Raw genomic sequence first — 26,873 nt, forward strand, 5'->3', positions numbered from 1 at the left:
GTCAAAAAATGAAGCAGACCCTCCAGGCTTTCCACTTTTGTCTCTAATTACTTCCTTTCTTCATCAGAGGTATTTAATGAGAGAATTTGCTGTGCTACATTAGGCTGGAAGGAGGGAGATCATGAAATGTTGCAAGGGTGTCTCCCAACTTGTCTTCTCCTCTCCTTTTTTCCCCAGTACATCTTTAATTATTACACATTGAAAATGACACACAATATAATTTAACATTATTTTAATTGCGATTCATAAATCACATTTTGATGCATATTTTGCCCTTTTTCCTCCAATAGTGGATAAGACCAATAAAGTTGAACTCATAAATGTGGTGCTTTCTAGGTGAATAATAATTTATGAGCCAATCTCTTTTTCCACTTATGGTATATAAGAAGATGTGTTCAAGTGTTCCATTTTTCATTCTGAAGCCAATATATTTTTTGTCTGCCTCTCATCTATATTCTCAAACATTGCAGTTCTATTTAGTTTCTTTAAAACATGCCGGTTACTGTGAGAGCCAGTTTTGATGTAGTGTTGAAGGGCATCAGGCTACAAAACAGGAGATTATGAGTTCTAATCTTACTTTAGGCACAAAGCCAGCTGGGTGACCTTGGGCCAGTCACTCACTCTCAGTCCTAGGAAGGAGGCAATGGCAAACCACATCTGAAAATGTGTCAAGAAAACTGCAGGAATTTGTCCAACAGATGTCAAGAGTCAACAATGACGCACACACACACAAACACAAAGAACATCCACTCAATTGGATGTTATTGGATGAGGAGGTACTATAAAAAATGGGCAATCCCTGTAAAATCAGAATTTAAGTCAAGAAGGGCTATGTAGGTAATAAACAGGGCCTTGAATTGTACTCAGCAGCCATTAGGAAAGGGTACAATGACCTGATTTTTAAAGAGGCAACCTCTACACACCATAACGTTTGAAGTCTTTCCATCAGTGGGGAAGCCAGATTCACTTTTTTTTACTTAGTTAACAACTGCAGTAATTCACTTAACATCTGTGGGAAGAAGAGTGGTAAAATGGGGGGAAACTCACTTAACAACTGTCTTGCTTCGCAATGGAAAATGGGTTCAGTTTTGGTTGTATATCAAGGACTATCTATTTTAATTGCCGCTATCATTAATAGACTTTTTCATAAACTTCTGGAATTTGCCTTTCCATGAGAAGACAGAAAGTTGTTATTCCATGCTCTAGAGAGTTATCTTTATCTGTAGGATACTTCTTCAGATACTTGAAGAGAGCTATTACTCCACCTCCAGTCATTTTTTTAAGGCTGATTGTGCCCTGTGAGCCCCCAGTTGTTCTTCACAGAATTCACTTCCTTAAACTTCCCTGAGCTACTTTGAGGTTGTTATTGATAGTTTAAGTGCGGTCATTGTGGTACTAGAACTGGATCAAGAGTTCAAATGCCAGTTCGGCCAAACTGCAGGACTTCAAAACATTGTTGTGCATGGATCCTGATTCCTAATGTGGTAACATTAGTCTTATTCCCTAAAAATGGGGGAAACACCATTAGATGCTGTTTGGAAATGATGAGAATCCCCTAAGCCTTCTCTTCTGGAGAGCAAAGTGTTTGAAGAAGACTAATCAGTGCTATCCTCTTTGTTTGCAAATATATGAAGTAAGATTACTACGACTAGGAAGGCCTCTAATGACAGCTATTTTAACCGGCTGCCATTTGAAGCTGGATTTTAGGGTGGCTGCTTACATGGAGCTCACGCCCAGCAGGACATTACAACAGCCTTCCTTTAAGTAGGTTTTAAATGCATTTTACTTTTCAATCTTTTTCAACCTATCAAGTTGGGCATTTAAAGAAGAGTAAACAACCAATATCTCAAGTAGCATGTTTTAATGCAATTGTATTGTGGGATCTGTTGTTTTTAATAAACTTGATTTTGCACAACACTCAGCAGTGTTGCAGATCCCTCACAGGTAATCCTTGACTAACAACCATTTTTTAAGCAACCATTTTAAGTTACAACATTGAAAAAAGTGACTTATAACAAGTCCTTGCACTTACGATCATCGCAGCATTCCCATGGTTACATCAAAATTTGGGTGTTGACAACCAATAAGAATTTACATTGGTTCCAGCTTACTGGGGTCATATGATCACCCTTTGCAATTTTCCCATAAGCAAAATCAATTGGGGGAGATGGATTCACTTAATGACTGCATGAATCACTGAACAGCTGCTGTGAATCATTTAACTGTGGCAAAAAATGTCATAAAATTGGAGATAACTCACTTAACAACCGCCTTGCTGAGCAATGAAAATTCTGCCTCCAATTGTGGTCATAAGTTGAGGACATCCTGTAAGGCAGAGGGGCATTATTTCTGATGGTTTATGGTCTGTAGGAAGCTTTGTGTGTTATGTTGGAGGCAGCAATTCAAAAGTCAAAGATCTAACCACCTCTGAGTATTGTCTCAGAGATTTTTTAGGAATAAAATGGGTATCTCAGCAACAGCAAGATTTGTTCTTAATCCATTTAGCTTTATGCACAAAAAAAGATAGTCAGACAAATGTGAAACCCAAAACATATTTTCTACACACCTGTATTGCCCTCCTGTCATGCTCCCTAAGAGATTCCTTTACTTTACAAGATGCTTTTAGCAAAGTTTGGGCAGTCTGCTTCTCTTCCTGCCTCAGTTTCTTCCTGATGTGTAGATGTTACCACTGCTGGAGTTTAAAAATACACAGAAAGGTTTCTAACTGTCTTCTAAATCAGGTCGGGTATTCTAGGATGGTTTAAGCTGCTTTGAGAGGCTCATCATAGAGTCCTGCAATGGTACCATAAGGATTCAGTAGCAAATGGCCAGGCATCAGAAGCACAATTTCCTATGAGAAACAAAGAACACAAATCAGTTTAGGCTTCCAGTTAAGTTGCCCAATTAAAATTAAAATGTTCTGCAGACCCATCCTCGGTCCAAAAGTGATGCCATGACAAAAGCACATGAGATAATCTCTGGCCCGCCCAGCAGAGGCATCAACTTGGGTCACGTTCTCAGTAATCTTCTGCTGGCCCACCTTTATATGTTACTCACATACATTTCCGCAGGGATTCAGCCAACCTCGTGGAGAGAGTCATGAAAACAATTCCAGGACTCTTCCACCTGGGAGGAAGTGCTGTTGACTGTAAAAGCTGCCACTTCCCATCCGAAGCTCATGAAGACGATGATGATCTGATCATTCCATTGTTCCTCAAACAGGTGACCAGGAAGATAAAAGCCTGTGAATCATTCCAGTTGGATCTAGGGAAGAAGAAAAAAGGAACACCGGGGCCATTAAAACTCTTGTCCTTCTGACCCGAAGATCAGTCTCGGGACAACTGCTGGATGTGGAGTTCATTTTTGTCAAAGTGACAGAAGGAAAATACACAAGGTTGTTTATTTCCCTTATTAAGGAAGGGAGAGCAGTTTGGAGTGTCCTGCCAATACCAAGAATATGGCTTTGCTGAAACTGGGTGTTGACTCTCGATGCAGTGAAAAAAAATTCCCCTTTACCATAAAGTGAAAGGAACGTCCGATGCTGTAAAGATCTATACTCCATAGGAACCAGGAATGTAAGATCCATGAATCAAGGCAAGCTGGATGTGGTCAAACAAGAGAGGACACTTTGGCCACCTAATGAGAAGGAAGGACTCACTGGAGAAGAGCCTAAGAGCTGGGAAAGATTGAAGGCAAAAGAAGAAGGGGACAACAGAGAATGAGATGGCTGGATGGAGTCACTGAAGCAGTAGGCATGGGCTTAAATATACTCCAGAGGATGGTAGAGGACAGGAAGGCCATGAAGAATGTTGTCCATGGGGTCGGGATGGGTCAGACATGACTTCGCAACTAACAACAACAAAAAAGTTCACCAGTATGCTATCAATTCTTTCTGCCTTTTTCCCTCATTTTCATTCCATTTCATGGGAAATAAAATTGCTATCAAACTCCTCCTCCCCTCCCCACCTGAAATGGGGGACTTTTTTGTTCATTCTCAAAGGTGGGGTACAATGTTCTGCCTTCTACCATAGTGACTTCATGTTCAAGAAGTTTAGTATAGTATTCCCACTTGCAGTGCATAATCCTCTTTCCGTGATCATTGGCCTCCTGGCTTCTTACACTTCCAATCAATTGCAAGGGAAATTCCGAGGGAAAAATTCCTTCTAGCAGCAACAAAGACCAAGAGGTGATAAAAACCATTGAGATGTGTCGAGAAGTAAATCCTGACCCTGCACTATGGACACAAGTACAAAAAGAGCAATTTCACTAGATGCCACGTCTGTCATCTTGTCTTTTTAGACAAGAGCCAAGGTGGCGCAGTGGTTAAATGCAGCACTGCAGGCTACTGCTAGATCAGCAGTTCAGCGGTTCAAATCCCACCGGCTCAGGGTTGACTCAGCCTTCCATCCTTCCGAGGTGGGTAAAATGAGGACCCAGATTGTTGGGGGCAATATGCTGACTCTCTGTAAACCGCTTAGAGAGGGCTGAAAGCCCTATGAAGCGGTATATAAGTCTACTGCTATTTTTAGATCCTCCTCCCATTGTCCACTCCCTAGGGAACTTTTTTACATCAGGAAATGCAGGGAATCTGAGAAAGTGCAGTGATGGAGCAGTCTGTAACAGAAAACTAAAAAATGCCTGCATATTTCACCAACTTGCCATAATAGGACATGGCATTAAAACACACACACCAAATAAAGATAGGTAAAAACAGGCGATTGATAGGTAGGTAGGTAGGTAGGTAGGTAGGTAGGTAGGTAGGTAGGTAGGTAGGTAGGTGGATGGATGGATGGATGGATGGATGGATGGATGACAGACAGAAAGAAAAGACAAGCAGGAAAGACTGACTGACTGACTAATTGACTGACTCTGGTGGTCCAAATATCAAAAACTATGGTTATCCAAATATCACCGCAGTGAATTGTAGTCTTGATGCCCAGGAGGGTCTGCATTCCAGAAGATTAAGAAACAAAGAAGCTTAGATACAGTAGTTGGTTGGAAGAAAAAGAGTTAAGACAGCTCCACTTTAGAAATTCTCTTGAATGATGCAAGTAGGTGCTTTAGTTTGGTAAAATATTTGTCTACAGGCAAGGAGCAAGTTCCAATTGGGTAAAGGTTTTGTAAAATGTTTACCTTTTTAATATTGTAAACAGCCCAGACTTATCTTGCAGTAAGGTGGGAGGTCAATATGAAAGAAACTGTTTAGAAGTAACTCCATATGTGTTTCTTGGTTTTGGGGGGTGATCTGGACATGTGCCTGCAAACCAAGCCAGCATGGCTAACACAGGTTATATTCCCAACATCATTTGCAACCTTTTGATGCATGATGCAACTTACTTAATTCATGCCATTTGTATAATGACATCATGGTGTGCATGACATCATCATGGCTTCTACCAGACATTTGTGGTTCTTGGAGTTGTAGTTTAGCAACCCCTGCAGGCTGGTTATGTTCTAAAGCATTATGGAAAGTAGAAACAGGAACAAAAACTGTTTCTGGAAGAAGAAAAACTGGGGGAAGTTGTAAAACAAATTTCAATGCAGCGCTGATATTATTTCTTGTTTTTAAAAAAAATCTTACCTGTTCATGTTATGTCTCCTATATTTAGTCCTAATAGGAAGGTGCTAAAATGGAATCTTTGGCTGATAAATCCTTGAGTCGATATGCATTCAATTTCTTGCTGAAATTTCAAGGCTCTAGCATGTAGAAACAAATTATGAAATTTAGTCAATATACTGGTAGATGTTCCCAAAGTGAACAACATTGTTTAAAAAGGGACAAAATTATGTTAAACAGGATAGGATTAAAGGCATTTTTCATTTTGCTCACCTGCATGAAAAATTCCCATTTCCCATTCTTACATTCACATAAGGAGAAATGTTCTAATTCTAATTGTTCATAGCATATTTGTTTATCTGTGATACTTAAGATAAGCTCTTCTGTAATCAACAGTTTACATATTGTGAATTTAGATATTTCTTGGGGTCCATAATTTGTTCCCAAACTTAGCTTTGATATGAAATTAGTGCTGGGTTGGTTATAGATGTTCTGTAGACTGGTGTGTAATGAACACTATACTTTAATGTAGCAGTTACACAGAGGAGTCATTCAGACATTCAAGTATGACTACAATAAGGAAGTGATTCCTCAGTGGTTGTGCCTGATTTTATTGATTTTATTTGATTTTATTGATAAGCCACACACTCCATCATGCCTCTGAGCAATTCACGGAATAAAAAAAAATGTATCTTAAAAAATTCATACAAAGAAAATGTTATATAAGAATTGGCAATCAGAGACTATTTGTTACCCATTTCATTTTGATTTGCAGATTTGCAGTTTTCCTTGCACAGAGCATAGAACTGCTGCCAATTGCTGAATTTATCCTCAAACAATAATTCAGGGATATTAGCAAGAATATGTTTAGAATTATAATTTCTAACCTATGTTCAAATGACTAAATAGCTTTCTTATTGATCTCCATCATCTTGTTCTTTCATAGTTCAAAAATAAATGCAGGCATTCAGGAATTCAAGCATGACTGAGAACAATCATTCTCTATTTGATTACATTGTGTTCTACAGATACCTTTTTACTAATGATCCTTTATGTTTTATTTGGAAAGGAAAGAGTCATCCAAGAAACATTCATTTTCTAATTTTAAATAGAGAGCAGAGATTCCATAAAAATAACACCATTTATTCAACAACTGAAATGAAATTTAGTGAGCAATAAATAAATATTCCATAGAATGTAAAAGCAAAACCCGAGAGTGAAAACAAATCTATTTTAAAACAAAATGTATCCTAGAACTGAAACAGGATAAGCTTCCCTCACTAACAAGGGATTTCATTTAGATGAGGCATCAAACCCCCAAATAATATTACATAGAAGCAAATATATATATATATATATATATATATATATATATATATATATATATATATATGTGTGTGTGTGTGTGTGTGTGTGTGTGTGTGTGTGTGTGTGTGTGTGTGTGTGTGTGTGTGTGTGTATATATATATATATATATATATATATATATATATATATATATATATATATATATATATATATATATATATATATATAATATCTTCGCTGCTATCTAGTGATCATCTATAACCCAGGTGTGGAAACCTTCACGAAAGAGGTTATGGGAAAATTTATTTACAAAATTGGAAATGATGTAATGGACAGAGAGGGAGAGAGAGAAAGGAAATGATGATACAGTATCTAGAATTTGTTGGGGTGGGGGTGGGGAGTTAGATAGACTTTTCTGTGCCTGTAAAGGAAATTATAAAAACAGTTTTCTAACAGCTGGAGATTTATAGGCAGAAAAATGATTCAGACTCAGTAAATGCAAGAAATGGTGAAAGAAATACTGGATATTACTCTGATTATGATTCTATACTAATCTTTTTTAAAAAAAATATTTGCATTTATCTTTGTTGTCGACTTGAAAGACAATGGATTGAATTCTACTAACAAGAACATTTCCCAGTATTGCTCAGAAGATTTCCACTGAAAAAAAGGGGGAGATGATCTATTTCAATCACTCAAATTCTCTGCACTCACTAGCCCTGCTTTCATAATCTTCCAATAGAAAGAACCCTGGTGCGGGGTAATAGCAGACTGTAAAAGCAAGGGAAATGAACAATGGCCCTGCCCTTTTCCATCATGAAAAAGACTCTATTAGACTGAAACCTTCTTCAAATCCAGCCCTCCTTTCCTCATTCCTTCCCTATTCCCTAATCAGAGAATGTACTGATCTGAAACTGACTTCATTTAGGATTTACCGGTAGTTCTATGCTAAGGAGACATTATAGGATAATTGGAGGAAGTCTCTAAACAAATAGTGATTGATCAGCTTGAATTTCCTTCCCTCAACACCCTTCCCATCTCTACTCTCTGCCCTATGGAAACCCTTGTTTAGTGACACACAGGTTGTTTTCAAGCAGTTGGCAAAAAAAAGTAACCCATGCTTGAAACTCCTGTGGTCTGTTTCTAGATCTACTCTAGATGTACTCAGAGATTCAAATTTTCCGATTCAGTTTAATTTGCTAAAGCTTTAGAAACATGAGATGAGGAACTTCCAGACCACATAGACTCTTCAAATCTGCTTCGATTTGAATCACTGAGATTCAATATATAATTAGGCATGGTTTTTTATTTATTTTGATTTTTATTAATTCCAGTGGGATTTAAGCACACTTGACACCATAGAGAATGAAGGGCATCTGCTCCAGGAAAAAAGATATAATAGGTATTTTTCCTTGGTTTCCAATCTGCTAAAATCAAACCAAGCTGCTAATTTACCCAAACAAGAAACAGAATTAGCCAACAAAATTAAGAAGTCAAAATTTATGTCCATAGAAATTGCTAGAGGTAGTTTAATGCTATCTCTTCTTGTACTGATTGTGAAATTGATATGGACATTTCTATTTATTAAATACAAACAGAAAGGTTGACAAGGCAAATTAAATTCATACAGATTAACTCATCTAATTTTTTTTCTCACTTAGCCACAGTGAGATAAAACTGCCTGGATCACTGTCTATCCCTTCCTGCCAGAAACAGACTAGAATTTATTGGACATATGTTTGCGTTCCACTTAATAAAATAATGCACCAATATTTTTCAGATCAACTTTGTTAGTAATTCATGAAGGGACTATTTATGCTAATCATAATATGTTTGCAGGCCTAATGTATTGCATAAATCTGAATACAAAATATTTAGCTATTAACCAAAATATAAGGTAAAACAAATACTAAATTACATAGAGAAAAAGATGTGTGTGTGTATGCACGTGCACGTGTTATATAATCATTTTCAAAGAGGGTTGTTTGGGGTCATCTGCAACTTATTTAAAGAAAAAAGAATGAATAAATATTGAATTACAAGGACGATTATTCCCATCATAATTCACCTATTTGTAATGACTTCTCGTTATCGCAGGGCTGCTTCATAGCCATAGATGTGAAGGAGGATTCATTTCCTCAGCAATTTTACCCCTATCAGATTATCTCATCTGATTCTATTATTTCTTTCCCATAAATCTGCTAACAGTGATTTGTTATTTGTGGTCCTGTTAACGGATCTGAAGCACTGTTAAAAGGATTTATCTAGCTTTGTGTCTAAGAGCAGTTGATGTCTTCAGCTTTTGTCACTCCAGCATTGGGAAATCAATTTGGTGGCTTTTCATACTTAAATTCAGTGGACACCACTCAGTTCTGCACCATAAAATAAGGCACTGGATAAACAAAAGGTGCAGTAACTGTACTTAATGTGTTGGCCTTGATAGATGAGTTTGTTTAAGTCATAGCAAATGACACTCAAAGTCAATATAACTCACAAGACCTATACTGGCCCCTTTTGCAAATCTTCCTTCTGCTTGTTTACTCAGCCAAGGAAGACATGAAAATACACACTTAAGAGGCTTTTTTCTTTAATTTCTCACTGATAGTGGTGTGAGAAGAGGGTGCTTCTTTGTACAGAATCCACCGATCCAGAATTGTCTATGTCTGCATTCACAGAAAGACTGTATTTTGGAGACTATTCTGAGCTGAAACTTTCAAAAGCCTTGTGTTCTCCAAAAAGCCAAATGCTTGCAAAGTACAGAGCACATTAAAGACAGTTGATTGAATCATCTCAAGTAAATGGAAACAAAAACCCAAATTGGTGGTGAGCAGGCTGAAGGAATTGAACTGTTAGTGCTTTGGTGGCCTGGATACCTCTAATGAAAATGTGCAGTTGCTACAGAAGAATTCCAGCCTTACCTAGAAAGGCTCATTGCAAGCAATTAAATCCTGCCAATAGGGAAAAGAACAGAGTACTGGGGGTGAGGGTGGGAGAGAGAGGGAGGGAGGGAGGGAGGGAGGGAGGGGACTTTTGATTCTAAACCCCTATCCGTTTCTGCTACATAACAGCCAATATTTGACAGCTCCCTCATCTGTAATAGGTTAATAAGACTAATATGCACCTCCAGTAATTTGTCTTAATACTTTGGAGGTTTGAGCTCAGTCGTGTTTATAGCCCTCCATTGCACTGCTATATCTCAGCACAGATTGTGCTAGCCAGATGTGGTTTTTGCATTCCCTGTTTTATACTTCAGAGCTAACTGGGCTGAGAAAACAGAGAACAAGTTCCTCATTTTGTACATGTAGCATACTTCAATGGCAAAGCATCTATTTCGAAGGGTCCATCCCCAAAAATGACTGCTACTCATTTGAAAGTAATGCCACAACTATAATTTCTCCTCGCAGTTCTAAAAACAAAACAATCTACTGTGTTAGGTTCATACGAGTAAGGAGAATGCACAAGACAAGGCATGAGTGACTCTTTAGACTGACAATTCCCGTTGACGCCCCCCTCTGATTGTAAATCAAACTGGGTGCATCACATTCACCTTTTCATAAATTCCATGTTTGGAACGTATTCTGGAAAGCACCTTTTTTTAAGGTGCTTCCGGTAAAGTGTCCTGAGAACCCATTGCCTGTAAGCAAGCAGATGCTTCCTTCCCAAATCAATTTGTGATGTATCCAACAGCCCAGCCACCTCTTTCAAATTGTTTCTTGTTACCAGTGAACACAGCTCAATCATATGAATTCTGGCTGTCGAGACTGAGCAATGTCAGGGCAAACACATGTCTTTTCTTTGCCAACTTCAGATTTTGAGACTCTTGGCAAGCTCTTCCTAAGGAGAGGCAGAGTCTCTACATGCAGATCCTTAGAATTAGGCAAAGGCTGTTTCACTAGGAAATTCAAGTGGTGGCAGGGGGGGAGGGGGGATAGTTGAAGCCAATGTACTGGGGTGCAATGTTCAGAAGGCTGGTTTAATATATGACTAAGTGTCAAGAGTCAGAATTCTGAGAATTACTTTTCAGATAAACAACTTCATAGCACTGCACTTAATCTTGCATACTAGAGACATATATCATTTATCACCAAACTACTAGTAACTTTAAGTCCTGCCATGAAGTCAGTTGTAAATCAAAGTTGGAAATTAAAACTGAAAGTTTTAAAGACCTTCGTCTTATCTTAAGAGAGAGGGAGAAGGAGAATCACAATTACACACAACTTCACAAAGTATCCAGACGAACAAGAACAGTGTCTCTTTTGATTCTCACTTTCTAGCAAATACACATGCAGGCCGTATCCTAAGTGGAGAAATCATATGGATAAGAAACGTTGTATAAAACACACACATCCTGTTATTAGATCCAAAACAATAAAATAGACGCTCCGGCAAAGCCATGAAAACGTCTCGGACGCGAAAGCGTTAATGTCAGGCTGTCGTGCCGACGCTAAAAGCTCTTAACTCCCTCCCTCCCCCTTAAACGAGTTTCTAGTATGGATTTTTTTTCCCTGTCTAGAAAATTGGAAGCGGTTCAGTATGATACTGATCTGCGGCGAAAGGTGGCGCTGTCGAGGTTTAAACGGAACGCGAGTAAACTGGATTTTGTTTTAACTCGGTTATTTTTGCTTTTTTTTTAAAAAAAAAAAAAGCGCCCCCTCCGCCGCCGCGAAGCGAGAAAGAGCGCACGTGACTGTTTTAAAATAATTAATTGAAGAGCTCGTCCGTCTTCTGCAAACAAGACCCCAGTTGCATTAAAACAAAAAAGTTTGCAGAAATTCATAAGACTCCCCTTCCTCCGCGGTTTTAATTCTCTCCCTTTCCTCTCCCCACAACCCACCCCACCCCAAGAAAAACCCACCTCAAACTTATGTTTAAAATCTAGGAATCGTCTTTAAACGAAACAGAGGGGGGAGGAACTAATCGATGGCTCTAGGAAGAAGAGCATATTCGCGGCCATCAATTAGCCACTTGTCTTAACTTTCTGACCTCTCACAGGGAGCTATCGATCGGAGGCGGGCGGGGAGATCAGGGCTAAAAAAAAAAACCTAACTTTGGCTCGGAGGCGCCGTGACCTGGACTCGGGAAAACTCCGAGGGTGCCTCAGAGGCGAGCAAAGGCCGAAAGCGCGGCTGCGCTCGAGAAAGACTCTGAATTCACTCCATTTAGACCATGTTTTTTGGCAATGCCCCACCTAAGCATCTCTAAAATCCTTATCCCCCCCCCCCTGACATATAATTCTTACTTCACTCAAAAAGTGAACTCTACTCACGTGGAGGAAGCCTAAAAGGTCATTAACTTGATTTAAACCAGGTTCAAATTGCCACCATTAAAAAATCAAATAGGGCCCCACGTTGGGAACCACTGCTTTAGACCCTAAAGGCTAAGTGGGCGTTTGAAGCACCCTCTCCCCGTTCCTTGTCTAGAAAGAGAAAGCTGAACAAAATGCAGAGCTATTTTGGGGGGATATCTAGCGAGCGGGTTGGGACTTCTGGATCACCGCACCAAGAAAAGACGCTCAAGGGGGGGATCTATTTCCAGGACGTTAGTGCGGAGACTTGGGGGGGATCTGCGTGCACTTGCTTGCCCGTGCTGTCTGACTGTCTTTCTCACACAGAGAGAGATTTGCACACTTAAAAGGAAGGATAAGGGAGAGCCGGGAGTTAACCCACTAGAATAAATGCAGTCTGCATTTGCAAACTACAGTGCTAGAGTACACCAATTTGCAAACTAGAGTGTTAGAGTACACCAATTCACGCCAGCCTCCAAAAACACAAAACCCCGAAACGCAGGTAGGAAAATGAGAGGCGGTGCGTGAAGCACCCTTACCTATCATGTACCGCGTTTTCTTTTGCGGAGTTGCAGAGTTCTAATACTGTACTTTGCCGGTTTAATGCCTTTTAGGGGGTCTCCTCTTCCCCCCCCTTTCCCCCCATCTCTTTTTCTCCTCCTAATGAGTCCGAGGAGGCTCTTTCGGTTAAGAAAGAGTTAAAAAGTTTTGGTCCCAGCTGACAGTCAGCTGATTGGCCCCTGATTGACAGCTTTGAAAAGTTTCCTTGTTTCTATACTATTATGCTAATGAGGAGCCGGATTGGCGGGCGCAGATTGGAGTCTGATCCCGATAGGAGCGTGACGTCAGGCACACTATAAAACTCAGCAATGCTTTTAAACTGTCCTCCCGGTTCATCTCTTTAAAATATTTTTTCATCTTGCCGTTGAAGCTGGGGAGTCGAGGGGTTATTATTTTCCCCCCACTTATCTTTCTTTCTCCCCTTTGCGGAACTTGTGGAGGAAGCGCCTGAATCCTCTCGCTTTCCGAACTCTCACCTCCTTTTTAGAAATTGCAATTTAGCGAACCTACCTGCTCTTATTTTATTTTTATTTTTTTAAAGCATCAGCCGCGTTCCTTTTTTTCCCCCTCCTTTCCTTGGTGCTGAAACTCTCTTTTTCTCGTCGTTTGGACTCCGGCCACGGAAAAGGGGGACAGGAAAAGAGGAGAAGAAACACCATGAAGTGTTAAAAAAAAGACAGACAGACAGCAAGAAAACCAAACAATCCTTTTCAAACCAACGAGGAACTGCTAAGGAACCTTTTTCCCTATAAAACTGCGGTTGCGAAGCTGCAGAGAGAGAGAGAGAAAGAGAGAGAGGGAAGAGAGAGAGCCACGAGCGCGCACAGGAGAAAGGGGAGGGAAGAGAGAGTGAGAGAGAGGGGAGGGGGGGGAGAAGAGAGAAAGAAAAACGAAAGAAACCCAGGCGGCCGGATGCAAAAGGCGAGCAAATAGCACGAGCGAGGAGGCAGCCAGGCACGGCCGCTCACGGGTTGCCGGCTGCAGCCGAGCGGGCTCTTTGTCAGGGGAGCCTCCGAGCCCGGGGTGCGAGGCGCTGCTGCTGCTGCTGCTGGCTGATCCCGGCTCGCCCAGGCGCCGGCAGAGCGAGCGAGCGAGCGGAGGAGGAGGAGGCGGCGGCGAGGGAGCCGGACAGCAGCTTCCCGAGGCTTCTGCGAGCCGACCAGCAAACTGGCTCATCCGCTGGCAAGTCAGAGCAGCCCCCTGGCTCCGGGAGCGCACCCTTTCTGGAGGACGGGCGGCGGTGGCGGCGGCGGTGTTGGCGGCGGCGGTGGCAAAAGGATGGCATCGGACCTGGCCCTGCACAGCGCCGACCTGCCCACTAGTCCCTTGGCCATGGAATATGTTAATGACTTCGATCTGATGAAGTTTGAAGTGAAAAAGGAGCCGGTGGAGACGGACCGCATCATCAGCCAGTGCGGCCGCTTGATCGCTGGGGGATCGCTCTCGTCCACCCCGATGAGCACGCCGTGCAGCTCGGTGCCTCCCTCGCCCAGCTTCTCGGCCCCCAGCCCGGGCTCCGGCGGCAGCGACCAAAAGACCCACTTGGAAGACTACTACTGGATGACCGGCTACCCGCAGCAGCTCAACCCGGAGGCCCTGGGCTTCAGCCCGGAAGACGCCGTGGAAGCGCTGATCAACAACAGCCACCACCAGCTCCAGAACGCGGCGGCCGCGGCCGGCTTCGAAGGCTATGCGAGAGGGCAGCAGCTGTCCGTGGGCGGCGGCGGAGGAGGAGGCGGCGGAGGAGGCGGAGGAGGCGGCGGATCGGGGGGATCCATGCCGCCGGACGAGATCGGCTCGGCGGCCGCCGTGGTGTCGGCGGTGATCGCGGCCGCCGCGGCGCAGCAACAGCAACAGCAGAACGGCGGCGCGCCCCATTATCACCACCACCATCACCATCACCCGCCCGGCCACCACCACCACCATCATCCGCAGCCGCAACCGCCGGGCAGCGTGCCGTCTTCGGCCAGCAGCACTAGCAGCAGCAGCAGCGGCGGCAGCGGGGGAGGCGGCGGGGGCCTCCACCACCAGCACCACGGTGGCAGCGGCGGCGGCGGCGGCTTGCATTTCGACGACCGCTTCTCGGACGAGCAGCTGGTGACCATGTCGGTGCGAGAACTCAACCGGCAGCTGCGGGGCGTCAGCAAGGAAGAGGTGATCCGGCTGAAACAGAAACGACGGACCCTGAAAAACCGGGGCTACGCGCAGTCCTGCCGCTTCAAGCGGGTCCAGCAACGGCACGTCTTGGAATCGGAGAAGAACCAGTTGCTCCAACAAGTGGAACATCTGAAGCAGGAAATCTCCAGGCTGGTCCGGGAGAGGGACGCCTACAAGGAAAAATACGAGAAATTGGTCAGCAGCGGGTTCCGGGAAAACGGATCCAGCAGCGACAATCCCTCTTCTCCAGAATTTTTCATGTGAGTTGTGGTCTTCTCTCCCACCCACCCCACCCACCTATCCAACAACCCATAGACCCGGCCCGCGAACCCCCTTCGCTCCGACAGCCTCTCGCCCACTCGTCAGAGCACACACGCAGACACACACGAGCGAGCGAACACGTGCGTAAAAGTTCCTAAGGCTGGAGGAAGAAGGGGGGGGAGGTCAGCCAGTTGGTGTCCCCCCTCCCTGTTAATTATTGTTAACTCGGGCCATCCAAATACTGCCTGCTATGTACATACCATCATTATCATCCTATTCTGTTTAAAAGAATAGTGGCAACTTTGGGTGGTACTTTTTAAAGTGGACTGACTCAGATCATGGTCAACCTTACAAGGTCCTGACCTTTCTCTCCCTTTCCAGCCGCGTTTGTGTGTGTGTCTGTGTGTCTGCAATCCAACTTCCATCAACTCATCTGAAGTTTGCTCAGTTTTTTTTTTTAATCTGTTCTATCCAAAATACAAAACACCCATTTTGCCACCCCGAATTCTTCCTGTGGGGTATGAACTTCAGAAATAGCTAGGTGCATATTGATATGGCTGTATTCATATACCCGTGAATGCAGGCATATTTCAAGGACCTTTTACTGAACTATTTAAAGAAAGTGTTAGACTTCAGATGGCCAAATTTTCATCTGTGGTTGAACTAAACCTAGTTCATTCACTAAATCTACCTGCCCAAATGGAGCCTTGATCAACTTCTCATGTGTTCATGATGTGATCTTTGGCCTTAAGCTGCCAGTGAACTGAGTCTGCTTTTAGTAACCCATCCTCATCTCATGCATTATTATGCTTACTAGTTTGTCTTGCATCAATTAACTGTATAAATATTTCAAAAGACTATGGGGGAGAGAGAAAAAAGACATTATATTGATAAATGCCCTGCATGCTGGACATGTACGGATTTTTTTTCCCTTTTGCTTGGATATGGACTTTGGAGATATATATAATGGCATGTCATTCATTCTTTTAAGTTGTATTTCTTCACCACTTTTTTGAACTGAAAGCAAAAAAAGTGCAACTTTTTTTGAGTCTTCCTTACCCATTCAAGTTTGCATCTTGGAAACTGCTTTGAGTGGCCCCATCTCTCAAACTTCAGACTTCTTTTTAATGAATTGCAAAAAAAAACATCTCTTCTCGCTCTCTCATATGTAAAACAAAAACAGAAGAGTGGATTGTGATTACAGTATTACAGGAAAACAAGAACTTTGGAAAGAAGTTTTAAAACTTATGCTTTAAAAAATTGCTGCAATTTGTTGGATTTTACATGATATTGTTGCTTAAAGCAGTCTAAACTTTATTTTGGAATGATCTACCCTCTTTCCTCCCCCACCCTTTTTTTGTTCCTTTTTGCATTTGGTCATTGTCAAACGTGCAATGCTATGGGATCCTGGTATATATAATTTAATTCAAGCTTTTATTGTCTGTTAGTTCAGTTCAAATGTACGCAACAGATAAAGGAATGTTATAGATAATTTGAAAAAAGTTAGGTCTGTTTAGAAGTAGGTCTCTCTTTTTTTAAATGGTGCACTAAATTGTTCACTGTTGTGATGTTAAAAGGAGTAGAATATAAAGTGGGACTTTTTTTTAAAAAAGTAGCTTATGCAGCATGTGATTGCAACTTAACTATAAGTTGGGTATGTGTAGATCTTGCTATGCCACCAACTGTATTTGGAAACCAAAGTATTAAAAGGGGAGTATCCCTGTTTATATGAATAGGGTTATTTTGTGTTCAAAATGTAACATTGGGGTTTTTTGGGGGGTGGATTTAAATATTAGGGACTGAATTGCACTAAGATATAACCTGAAGCAAAATATAAACCATTGCAAACTTGTCTAGGATGCTAATACCATTTACAAAGATGGCATTACTGCTCAATTTTTTAAATAATGCAGATTTTTTTACAGTTGTATTGTGGTGCAGAACTGGATTTTCTGTAACTTCACAAATTCACAAAGTTTTAAAGGCATTAATCAGCAAATTTTATTGTCAGGGACTGATACTCCTGTCTTTTAAAAAAATGGAAAGTAAATACCACAATAAATATAAAAAAATCTTGTCAGTTATTTTTCCTCTTGACATATTTTGCTGTGCAAAATTGTTTTATATCTTAAGTTACCAACTAATCACGTGTGATGTTCCTTATGTGTTTTCCTTTCATTTTTCAACTCTATGGTTATATCAAAAAGGAGGAATATTCTACTATAATAAACTGCATTTTTGATTCTGTACTGAGTTTCATTAGTTTATAGCTTTGAAGTATCTATTTAAACATAGTATCTGGGGGTGGTGGACAGATGTTTAGATAAATTAATCTGAGCAGATAATTTAAATATGTGTGTGAGAGAGCTGAGAATTGACAAGGTAAAATATAACCGCTCTAAAACAAAAATACCATTTCATTTTCTCCTAGGCAGATGAAAAGGAAAGACTCTTTAACTTATAACAAGTTTTATAATTATTTTAAAGCGATCCTATGAATTTCTTGCTAGTTATTATTGCAATAATAATAACAACAACAATTAAAAAGAGCCATTCAAACAAAACAAGCCCCCCTCACTCCCCCAAAATAGTTCAGCTGCTTTTGGGGGGAAATAAAGAACTTTGCAGCCAGGGACATTATGTCAAATATGTGGGCATATTGTAAGAGTTACTACTATAATTGATTTCTTTTAGATTGAAGCTACAGGGACAGATGATTAAAGCTGAAACTAGTATTCAAAGAAGTCATGAAACAAATTTGGTGACTCTCAAATTTGTGAAGAGAGAATCACAATTTCCCTATTGTGCATAATTACACACGCAAACACATACACATACACAAGCCCCCTTTGAAACAGGTTGCTATTCTTTCCTCTTCCCTAAAATCTCTAACTTGCAGCAAGGTAAGGCCTGTGAAGGTGGCTATTTAAAAGTCAAAAATTCCATATAGGCTGACCTTTCTTAATTTTAGCTTTAGTTGTTTCAGTTCCATTTTTTTAAACAAAATAATAATAATTTTACAAAAGTATTCTCGTTTATGTATGGGACATTCTGCTAGCCAGATTTTGTCCCATCTATTTTTTTTTTCTCAGAGGAAGATTTTAAAAAAATAAAATAAAGTAGCACATGTATATAATATTTTTTTAAAAAAAATACAAAATCTTGTTTTCAAGGAGAAGATTGGAACTCTGTCTCTTTCCTTTGTTTTTGTAATTTTGTTTTAATCTATGAAATGGTTAAAGCAGCAACATTCCTATAACTTAACTATAATACCATTTTATGCAGGGAGAGAAGTAAATTCCCTATCTAGATCCCTTCCAAAGAAAGCAGGACAGGGGAAGAAGAGAAAGAGGAGAGAAAGAAAGAGAGAAACAAATTTCTTCTAAGAGTATAGTTTTAGGTCTTTAGCATCCTACTAGTGAAAAGCAGGTAGGTTTAAAAAAACAGACCTTGTTTTAAATTTACAGCTCAATTTCTAGAGATTCCAAGATGCTGCTCCTAAGGCTGTCAAAGCCGCAAGGTCAAAGGTCATTAGGCTTTGAAACAAAGCAACACCCCGTGTCTTGTACAAAAGTAGAGGGGGGGCAAATGCATCTCATTTCTCATTATTTTTTGCTTTGGCTTTAGCTCTTGCTTGCACAGGAAACTTAGCTGCAGTCAATCCAGCTGAAAAATAAATATTAATCCAGTAGCTAGTCCTCTTTTAGCTCTACTCCACGCTGATGAGATTGGAAGCAAGAAAGGGGTCCGTGCATCTACAGAGGACTATATTCTTCCTGCTTGGTAATAGTTATGTCCTTTAGAACTTGACCTTCCAATAATTCAGGCATAGCTCCCTTTCAGCCTTCTCCAGACAGGTTAATATGTAATCAATGGGTAAACTGCCTGCCATTGGCCTATCAGAAAATGATTGTCTCCTATAAAGATAGTAGGGTTTTCTCCCTCCCTGTATCTCCCTTCCTCCTTCATAAGTTTACACTTTTCCAAAATTGCACTGGCTTTGCTTAGTGGTTGCTGCTTGCTCTGGGTTTTTCTGTTTCTTCCACCACCACCCTCCCCGCCCCAGGATGAGCAAGCAGAGAAATGAACCTCTGCTCTGCATTAAGCTCAGCCTTTGCAAAGATTCACTTTGCATAAAGACATAGTAAATATGCAAAGGTTTCCTCTCCCCTTCCAGAAAGCGTGAGTCTAGTATCGTGCAAAGAAAGAAAGAGCCGAGTGTGTCTGCAGAGAAACGGTGTCCAGCTTTGTTTTTGGCTAAGGTACGAAGCTGCTTCTGAATATCAAGCTTGCCTTCGGGGCGCATAGTCTGATTTTTTTTAGCCGCCGGGCTCCCAAAATGACAAAAAGAAATCCAGCAAGCAAAATAGAAAGTGTGCTTGTCATTTGGCCTTGAAGGACAACCTTGAACGCAGGGCAAAGTTTTCAAGGAGGGAGAAAAGAAGAATCTGGCTCAGTTCCTTCCTCTCTTGCAAGGAGAAGAGAGAGAAGGAACTTTCCTTTTCTCTCTCCCCACATCTAAAGACAGATTTGTAATGGTTCCTATTTCTAAAACAGGCAAGGTTTTAGATTCTGCTGATTCTGTGGCACCAGGGGTTAGATTTGGGCTGGCAGGATAAGGCCGCTGGCGCAAAATTGTAACCCAAAACTCTGCAGGTGCCTCAAGAAGGCGAGACGGGAGGGGGGAGGGATTCTGATGGGGAAGGTCATGAAAATCTGCCCTAGCCCTTCCCCAGTTCGTGCTGCTTTGCCAGGAATCCAGAGGCTGAAAAACCAACTCGGTTGAGTAGAGAATGCCGTGGGGCTTTTGATGCTGTTTTGTTACTAGTACCATCCTCTCCTTACATGGAACAGGGACTCCTGACCCATTTTTCTCCTCTAGTGCCTTGCTCTGCTCCTTGGCCAGAAGGCCTCATTCCAGCCTGATCCTTTGCAAGTTTGTTCAGCAGCCCTCTGCTCCAAGTTCCAGGCCCTAGAAACAAAACTCAGAAATGCAAATTGCCACCTCACCGAATTAATCTCCCTGCTTTGCCCTTATCAAAGGCTTTTTGCTAACCACATCCTGCACCATGCATGTTTTTTATGACTTGGGTGTGCACGCATGTGTGCGCGCACACACACACACAGAGGCATTTGCATCTTTTCTGGCCTCACAACTGAACTGAAGGATGATCCATCCCATCCTTGACTGAGTAGGAAAAAGGGCTGGCATTAAATTTACCATCCCAGATTCCTGCCTCCTTTGCTCCTCTTCCCTATCTCGGCAGTTGAGACTCTTCCAAGACACATGCTTCACTTGAGGCTGCTTTGCTGCTTCTAGGAAGTGCTACCGGAAAACTGGTTGAACTAAGAATGAGTTCAGCCTGTCTCCATCATCAGCAGAGGATGAGAAGAAGGCAACACAACCCAGGAGAGAAAAGATGTCGCCAGGGTGTGTAGAGGGTTAGCGCCAGTGGGGAAAGAAAAGCACAGCATCCAAATTTGTGTATGGTCCTGTATTATAATAAATATGTATAGTGTATATGTGTGTGTATGTAATATGTATGTATGTATATACACACATACGTATACACAAACATAAGTCACACAGCACTGTGTATCAAATGCTGGTTTTCATAAGGGAGAGAAGTGAAAGGTGGAAGAGGAGGAGGTGCATTCAGACCTTCCCTTAGTTCCCTTCCAGAATGTTCTCCTTTCTTATTAACTTTTATTTTTATAACTGAAGCTGTGTTACAAAATCTGCATCTTGTCTTTATTTTTTTATTTTTTTAAAAGAACTTAAGTATTCATCCTCTTTTCCCAGCTTTCTTTACTTGTCTCCAACCCTTTGTGGATTCATTTATTACTCTGGGACAGACTTCCAATTCCATCTCCTCCCAATTTACCTTTTCTTCTCAGTTTCTTTAAGGCCCCTTCACCAGCTTGGGACTTCTGCCCCCAGGCCCCCTTCCCCTTTGCCTTGCTTCTTCGTTTTGCATACCCCAGTATTAGTCACAGTGTGCAAGAACTGGAGACTTTGCTTGTCTTCCAATATCCTTTTTATCAGATCTAGCCCACTGGCCACATTCTCTGGTTGCAGCCAATAAAGGCACCCAGATAGGATTATGCAGAGCAAAAGTGTGGCATTGGCTCACACACCCATGTAAAAGCATGTTCTTGTAGGAAAGGAAAGAAGGCAAAAGGAAACCTTCATATTTCTCAGTATGCCCTGGGGACAGTTGGAAAGTTGTGTGAGCCTTGCTCAAAGGGTTGGCTTTAATTTGAAAAGGCCATGCTCATTTTTACTAAGGGGAATTTTTTTTTCCAAAGTCCACCTTTCTCCCCAAAGCAGAACGGTCTTTGAGAGAATCGCCACAGGGAGGGGACAGTTGAACCATCTGGCCTCATCCCTGGTGTGCAAAGAACACCCGTGTGAGCATCTTCTTCCTCCCAACAAGGAGAAAATAGCTCGGTTAGATCACACCACCGCCAAGAAAGCAGGATTTACACGAGGAGCTGAACGTTGTCCTCCCGCTTCGGGGCACAGACCCTGCTTAACCCTTATGGCTGGGCTCCCCTCCCCCGGTGTGGTCAACTCCGAAAGGCGATGTTAAGCAAATCTCTTTAACTCATCGCCTTCGTAGTGTTAAGTGTTGCGCGTGCGACGATTCACACCGCTTGGCGCAAGCGGTCTGGGGCGCAGCGGGCTTAAAGGGTGAGCTTCATTTTCCTTCTCCTGTTTAGGATCGGAGGATCTCGCTTCCCTTAATCACACGGACATCCATCGCAGAGGGACACGTAGCCGCGCATCCTCACCAAAGCCTTAAGCAAAGTGATTAGGAGGCGTGTGAATTGTATAGGAGAAAATCGAAGCTACGATCCACGGGGCGTTGATGCCTTTCCGCGTGAAGAAAAGGAGCTGGAGAGGGGGGGGGGATTCTTCTATTTATTTATTTATTTACATCCCTACCCCATTTTTCTTTAGAAATTCAGGTAGTTCTCCCTTCGGCAGGTTCTTCCCCAACCAACCCTGTGGGGTAGGGTAAGTTGGACAATAGGATTGCTCCACAGTCACCCAAGAAGCTTGGATGGCCGAAGGTGGAGCTGAATCTAGGTTTCCCTGGACATTGTCCGACACAAGAATCCTTGCACTTTGAATCAAGGGCTGCGGATGGTCTTTTGCTCACATAATACTTTGAACCCCAAACCAGCCACGCGCATTTTAGTCCATCCGGTTGTACAGAACTAGACTTTGCCGTCCGTTTATGCTACGTTTAGCACGGAGTTCCCATTCCTTAATGCACCTTCACTCGAAAAGCAGTCGCGTTCCGAAGCACCCACACCCCCCCCCACATACAGACACTCGTCCCTTTTCCAGAACACCCTCCTCGCGGGGTTGACACAAATGTGATCCGAATCCTAGTTAAGCCACTTATTCGTGACTCTTCAGGCAAGATCCACGAGATGCTTAGTCTAATTAAACGATCCGCGCGAGAACTTCTGTTACAACCGGACCTTCGATGGGGGGGGGGGGAGAGAAGGGGTGGAAACAACAACCATCCCAGCTCCCTATTTATCGGAACCTCCCTTCCTAACTTAGAGTTAACGCTTTCCCGTCCTCCGTTCGCTTTTGTGGGAGGGGGGAGGGAGGGAAACGCTTTTTTTTTAAACATCTGGTGCCCCTCTTTCTGCCAAGTCGAATTTATGTGCGGGCGTCCAACTTTCGGCTCTTGGCACCGCCGGCCCGCAACTGCCCAACCCCGGGGGTGCGCTTGATAGCGCCCAAAGTCGACGGGCGCAATGGGTGGAGTGTGTGAGATCCCGCTATTTTGCTCGTCGATTCCGACGCCATCACGTCCGATCGACCGTAATAGGCTCTAGGGCAGAATAAGGAGGTGCGAGAGACGCGTGCAGCCTCCCGGGCTCTGCGACCAACTCCAATTCCGCTTCTCCCTCCGATGAGGTTAAAAAGTGGGAGTCCATATATTTGCATTCATTTCTCCCTCCCCCGGCCAAAGGGGGGGGGGGAATTAGGCTGCTCACTAAGCAAGCGCTAAGACGGGTTAGGATTGGGTTGCGTTGGCCGGTTGGGCGAGTTCGCCTTCTTCGGTTCTTCGGAAGCTAGCTTCTGGGAGTTCACGCCGGACTTCCTTTCCCGGGCGCTGCGTAGAAAAAAAGGGGGGCGTTGAACGCGAGAATCGCAACCTCGCAACGCCGACGCAATTTTATATTACACGCGTCGCTCCGCCAGCAACTTCAGCAGAACTAATCCGATTTCAAGATCTGGCTGGAACGTGGAACGGTGCCTAGGATTGATTGGGCATCTTCTTAGCCACGAGGAAAGTTGCATAGGATCGGTTGGCGCGCTGCGTTTAGGATGACCCATCCTCACTCTCCAGGGCTCTTGGTATTCAAAATGGAGCAACGGCCAACTTCGCTCGGAGCTAAATATATTTCTCCATTCATCCCACATATAAATAAATTTCACCTAGCTATTTCCCAGGAATAAGCCTTCCTGGCTGAAGCGAGGCTTGTTTTTCAAGTAAGCGCGTTGACCTATTCTCCCGGGCCAATGCCGGAAAAGTTATTTTTCAATAAAATGCTCACAAAGATTCGGCCAAAACTTCTGGAGTTCAGAATCTTTTCACTTCTTATTTCGCACATATCCTGCCATCTCTAGAACTACACGGCCATTCTCAGTCAAGTCACACTAAGCGCAAAAGGCCTGATCCGAAGTCTATTGGAAAATTCCGTGAAAGTTGCTTTACAACAGGTGTGCTCAGGATTGGAATACAAGCGCTGGGCTGCGAGAAGAAGCGCATTCTGGTTTTAATACCAGAAACCTGCACTCTCTTCTTCTTATAAGATCTATTCTCCCCTCTGTGTCCGGAGCAGCCAGCCTTCTCCAGCTCCAGATGTTTGGAAGTTTTAGGCCTGCTTGCCACATGCTACACACTCCGGACTCGGAGCCAGCTGCGAATCCTGAAGGTAAAAAAATAATAATTGGGGACGCGCAGAGCAGCAACGGCTTGGAAAAAACGGGCAAGGCGCCTCTGGCCCGCAAAGTTTTGCTTGAAAAGAGACAAAGTGCCTTTGTGTTTTCTCCATCGCTGAGCGTGTTTATGCACACATATGTATGTAGCTAAGGCGTGCCTTCCCTTCAGCTGACATTTTCAAGAGCGAGAAAGTGAAATGGCCTTAAACATTGGTGTCAGATTTTCCATCCAGATTTTTCAGGGCGAAGTTTCACTTCCCCCAGCAGAATACGAACAAAGCAAAATTTGATCCCCCCCCCCCCCGCCACTTGAAACCCCCTCCCCCCCATGGCTAAATAGAAATTCCTGATTTGGTTGGGTGGGATCATTTTCCCTGATGAAAGGACCAAATTGATCTCGAGGACCATATTAAAAAAATATTCCACATATCCCATGCATGATTTGCTCGCTTCTCCCAGGGCGATTTGAATGGGAGCAGGGAAGATCTTCCTCGAAGACGGCAAAGAAGAAAACCGTACAAAATATCCAAATTGTCTACTTTCCCCTGAGGCGCTCAGTACTAGGACTCCTGCGCCAGGCAATAAAACTCTAGCGGGGGATTCGTCCTAAATTAGACCTCGCCAAACGCATCTTCTGTAGGGGTTTGGGATTGCCACTCCCAAAGTTCCCACCCAGCACGGTTTGTTTTTGTTTTCCTGGTAAGGGTGGTAGTACCTATAGTTCAGGACATTTGGAGAGCGTCCAGGTTTGGAAAGGCCGAACTAAGAAGTGGTTTTTCGGGGTTCTCAACTCTCTTCTACCCTAAAGGAGGCAAGATCAGGGCCTTCCTGCAAAAAAAAAAAAACGAGAGATAAAAAGACCCCCACCTTTAACCAAAGCAAAGCGCGGCTTCAGGATCGCATTTCGCTTCTGCTTTGGGCCAGAGGAGGATCCAAAGCAACCCACCCTGCCCAGAAGAGCCCCCTTCCCCACCCGCTTCTCCATGGTTTGTACTCAATGGAATGGTTGAGTCTTTCTGCACGCCCCCACCACCCCTCTTTCCGATTCTATTGGCCGCCCCTACCCTTGCTAATTTTTTGGGAGAAGCCAGGAATGCCACCTGGCAGGCAGACGCGAGAAAGGATGGTTTAGAAAGAAGGGTGGTATGTGTGTGCGTGCGTGCGTGTGTGTGTGTGTGTCGCGAGAAAGGATGGTTTGCAAGGAAAGCGCGTGTGTGTGTGTGTGTATGTGTGTGAATTGCCAAGGTCTGCGCTGAGGGCGAACCTTAGTGGCTCCCTTCTTCGCAGACCCGCTGAGCGCAAAAGCCAGCCGCCCCGCATTGCAGCCCCGAGTTTGTCTGAGACGGTTAGTTTACAGCTTCCCCGGAAAGTGTCGAATTCAGGAAACCGCGGTTAAACCCGGAGTGGCCACGCGCGCCTCAGAGTTCCGCGAGAAAGCAGGAATTAAAACTTCGAGACCGACTCGCTTATCCGCAGCGTCATTCTGGAGCGAAAGGGCGCGGGTTGAACCAGATTCAGTGCGTTTTCACCCACCACGTTGGGCTTGCCTAGAGACAACCCCCCCCACACACACACACTTCTCCGTCCCCGTCCCCCCCCAAAAAAACCCCGCGCAGTTCACTTCCTTTGCTTAAAATTGTTTTGAGGCTGCAGATAAGAATTTGAACTGCCGGGAATAAATCAAATCCTTAAGAGTACGAAAGCAATTTCGGGAAACTTTTAGTCAGTCCCTTAAGAGGCAGGAAAGAGTTGGGATATTCTTTGGAACAAGACCCATACAGCCTCCCTCCCTTCCCCGCCTCTCTCTCTCTCTCTCACTCACTCACTCACTCTGGTAGATTTTGTTTCCTCTGATTTTTAACATGTTTGTAAAAAGCCTAGGTGTTGCTCTTCCTTTCCCTTTTTTTTACATCCCTCAAATGAGTTTTGATGGATGCAAATTAGTATAAATCAACTTAAATGAGTGGCAGGGGAATAATCTCAGCCACTGTTCATCTTGGTGCAAAGCTGCATTTCTTTAATGCTCCCTTTTTGATTCAGCCCCCAGCAGGTTAACTTCACAAGACTTCCTGTGCTATAAACCCTCCTTTACTAAGACTGGCCCTTGGTCACCAAGTCAGATATAAACAAGCAAAGAACATGAAGGTTTCCATGATATAGAAGACAGTGAATTGTGTTTTTTTTTAAGAGAGAGCTAGCCTAATTCCCATGAGCCCAGAAATTTAACTGAATTGTTCTTAAGTTAGTTTTCACAATTCAGGCAGCTTAAACCAATCAGCTTTTCAATACAACTGATAGTTGTGGTGAAAATTTTAAAAAAGAGGAAACAGAGTTAGGTATCCTTTTTGAAGCTCTATTGAGTAGATTCCTCCCAATAGTGACAAAGCCTTTTTAAGTCAAGCTCAACTCTTTCTGACTAATTCCATTTTTGTAGGAACAATATAATGGCTTTGTCCTTACACTTTCTGGAAAGCTTTTCTAGCCTAGCCTAGCCTATGGCTCTGAAGATTCCATGGAGTGATAACCAGGAAATGCTTGTGTCCAACTCATTGCAACACCATGGACAACATTCCTCCAGGCCTTCCTGTCCTCTACCAGCCTCTGGAATCCATTTAAGCTCATGGTGACTGCTTCGATGACTTCATCCAGCCACCCCATTCTCTGTCGTCCCCTTATTCTTTTGCTCTCAATGTTTCCCAGCATGAAGCTCTTCTCCAGGGAGTTCTTCCTTCTCATTAGGTGTCCAAAGTATTTGAGTTTCATCTTCAGGA

The 26,873-nt window shown here is 43.1% G+C and overlaps 1 protein-coding gene and 1 long non-coding RNA gene across 3 annotated transcripts in view; one reads left to right on the forward strand and one right to left on the reverse strand.

The window, feature by feature from the left end:
- Positions 1–217: 217 nt before the first annotated feature.
- LOC116517514 lies at positions 218–12,873 on the reverse strand. Its single transcript, XR_004256472.1, has 4 exons — positions 12,689–12,873; positions 5,582–5,697; positions 3,058–3,264; positions 218–2,851 (listed from the first exon to the last, which is right to left on the reverse strand). It is a non-coding gene; the product is annotated as an uncharacterized LOC116517514 (long non-coding RNA).
- Positions 12,874–13,026: 153 nt separating this feature from the next.
- MAF (MAF bZIP transcription factor) overlaps positions 13,027–26,873 on the forward strand; it is a 256,983-nt gene continuing 243,136 nt past the window's right edge. For both annotated transcript variants that reach the window (XM_032230505.1, XM_032230506.1), the window contains exon 1: positions 13,027–15,127. In XM_032230505.1, coding sequence (XP_032086396.1) covers positions 13,989–15,127 — 1,139 coding nt within the window. In that variant the 5' untranslated portion in view covers positions 13,027–13,988. The remainder of the gene's footprint in view (positions 15,128–26,873) is intronic.

This window comes from Thamnophis elegans, chromosome 14 (assembly GCF_009769535.1).
Source record: "Thamnophis elegans isolate rThaEle1 chromosome 14, rThaEle1.pri, whole genome shotgun sequence".
NCBI classification, from domain to species: Eukaryota; Metazoa; Chordata; class Lepidosauria; order Squamata; family Colubridae; genus Thamnophis; species Thamnophis elegans.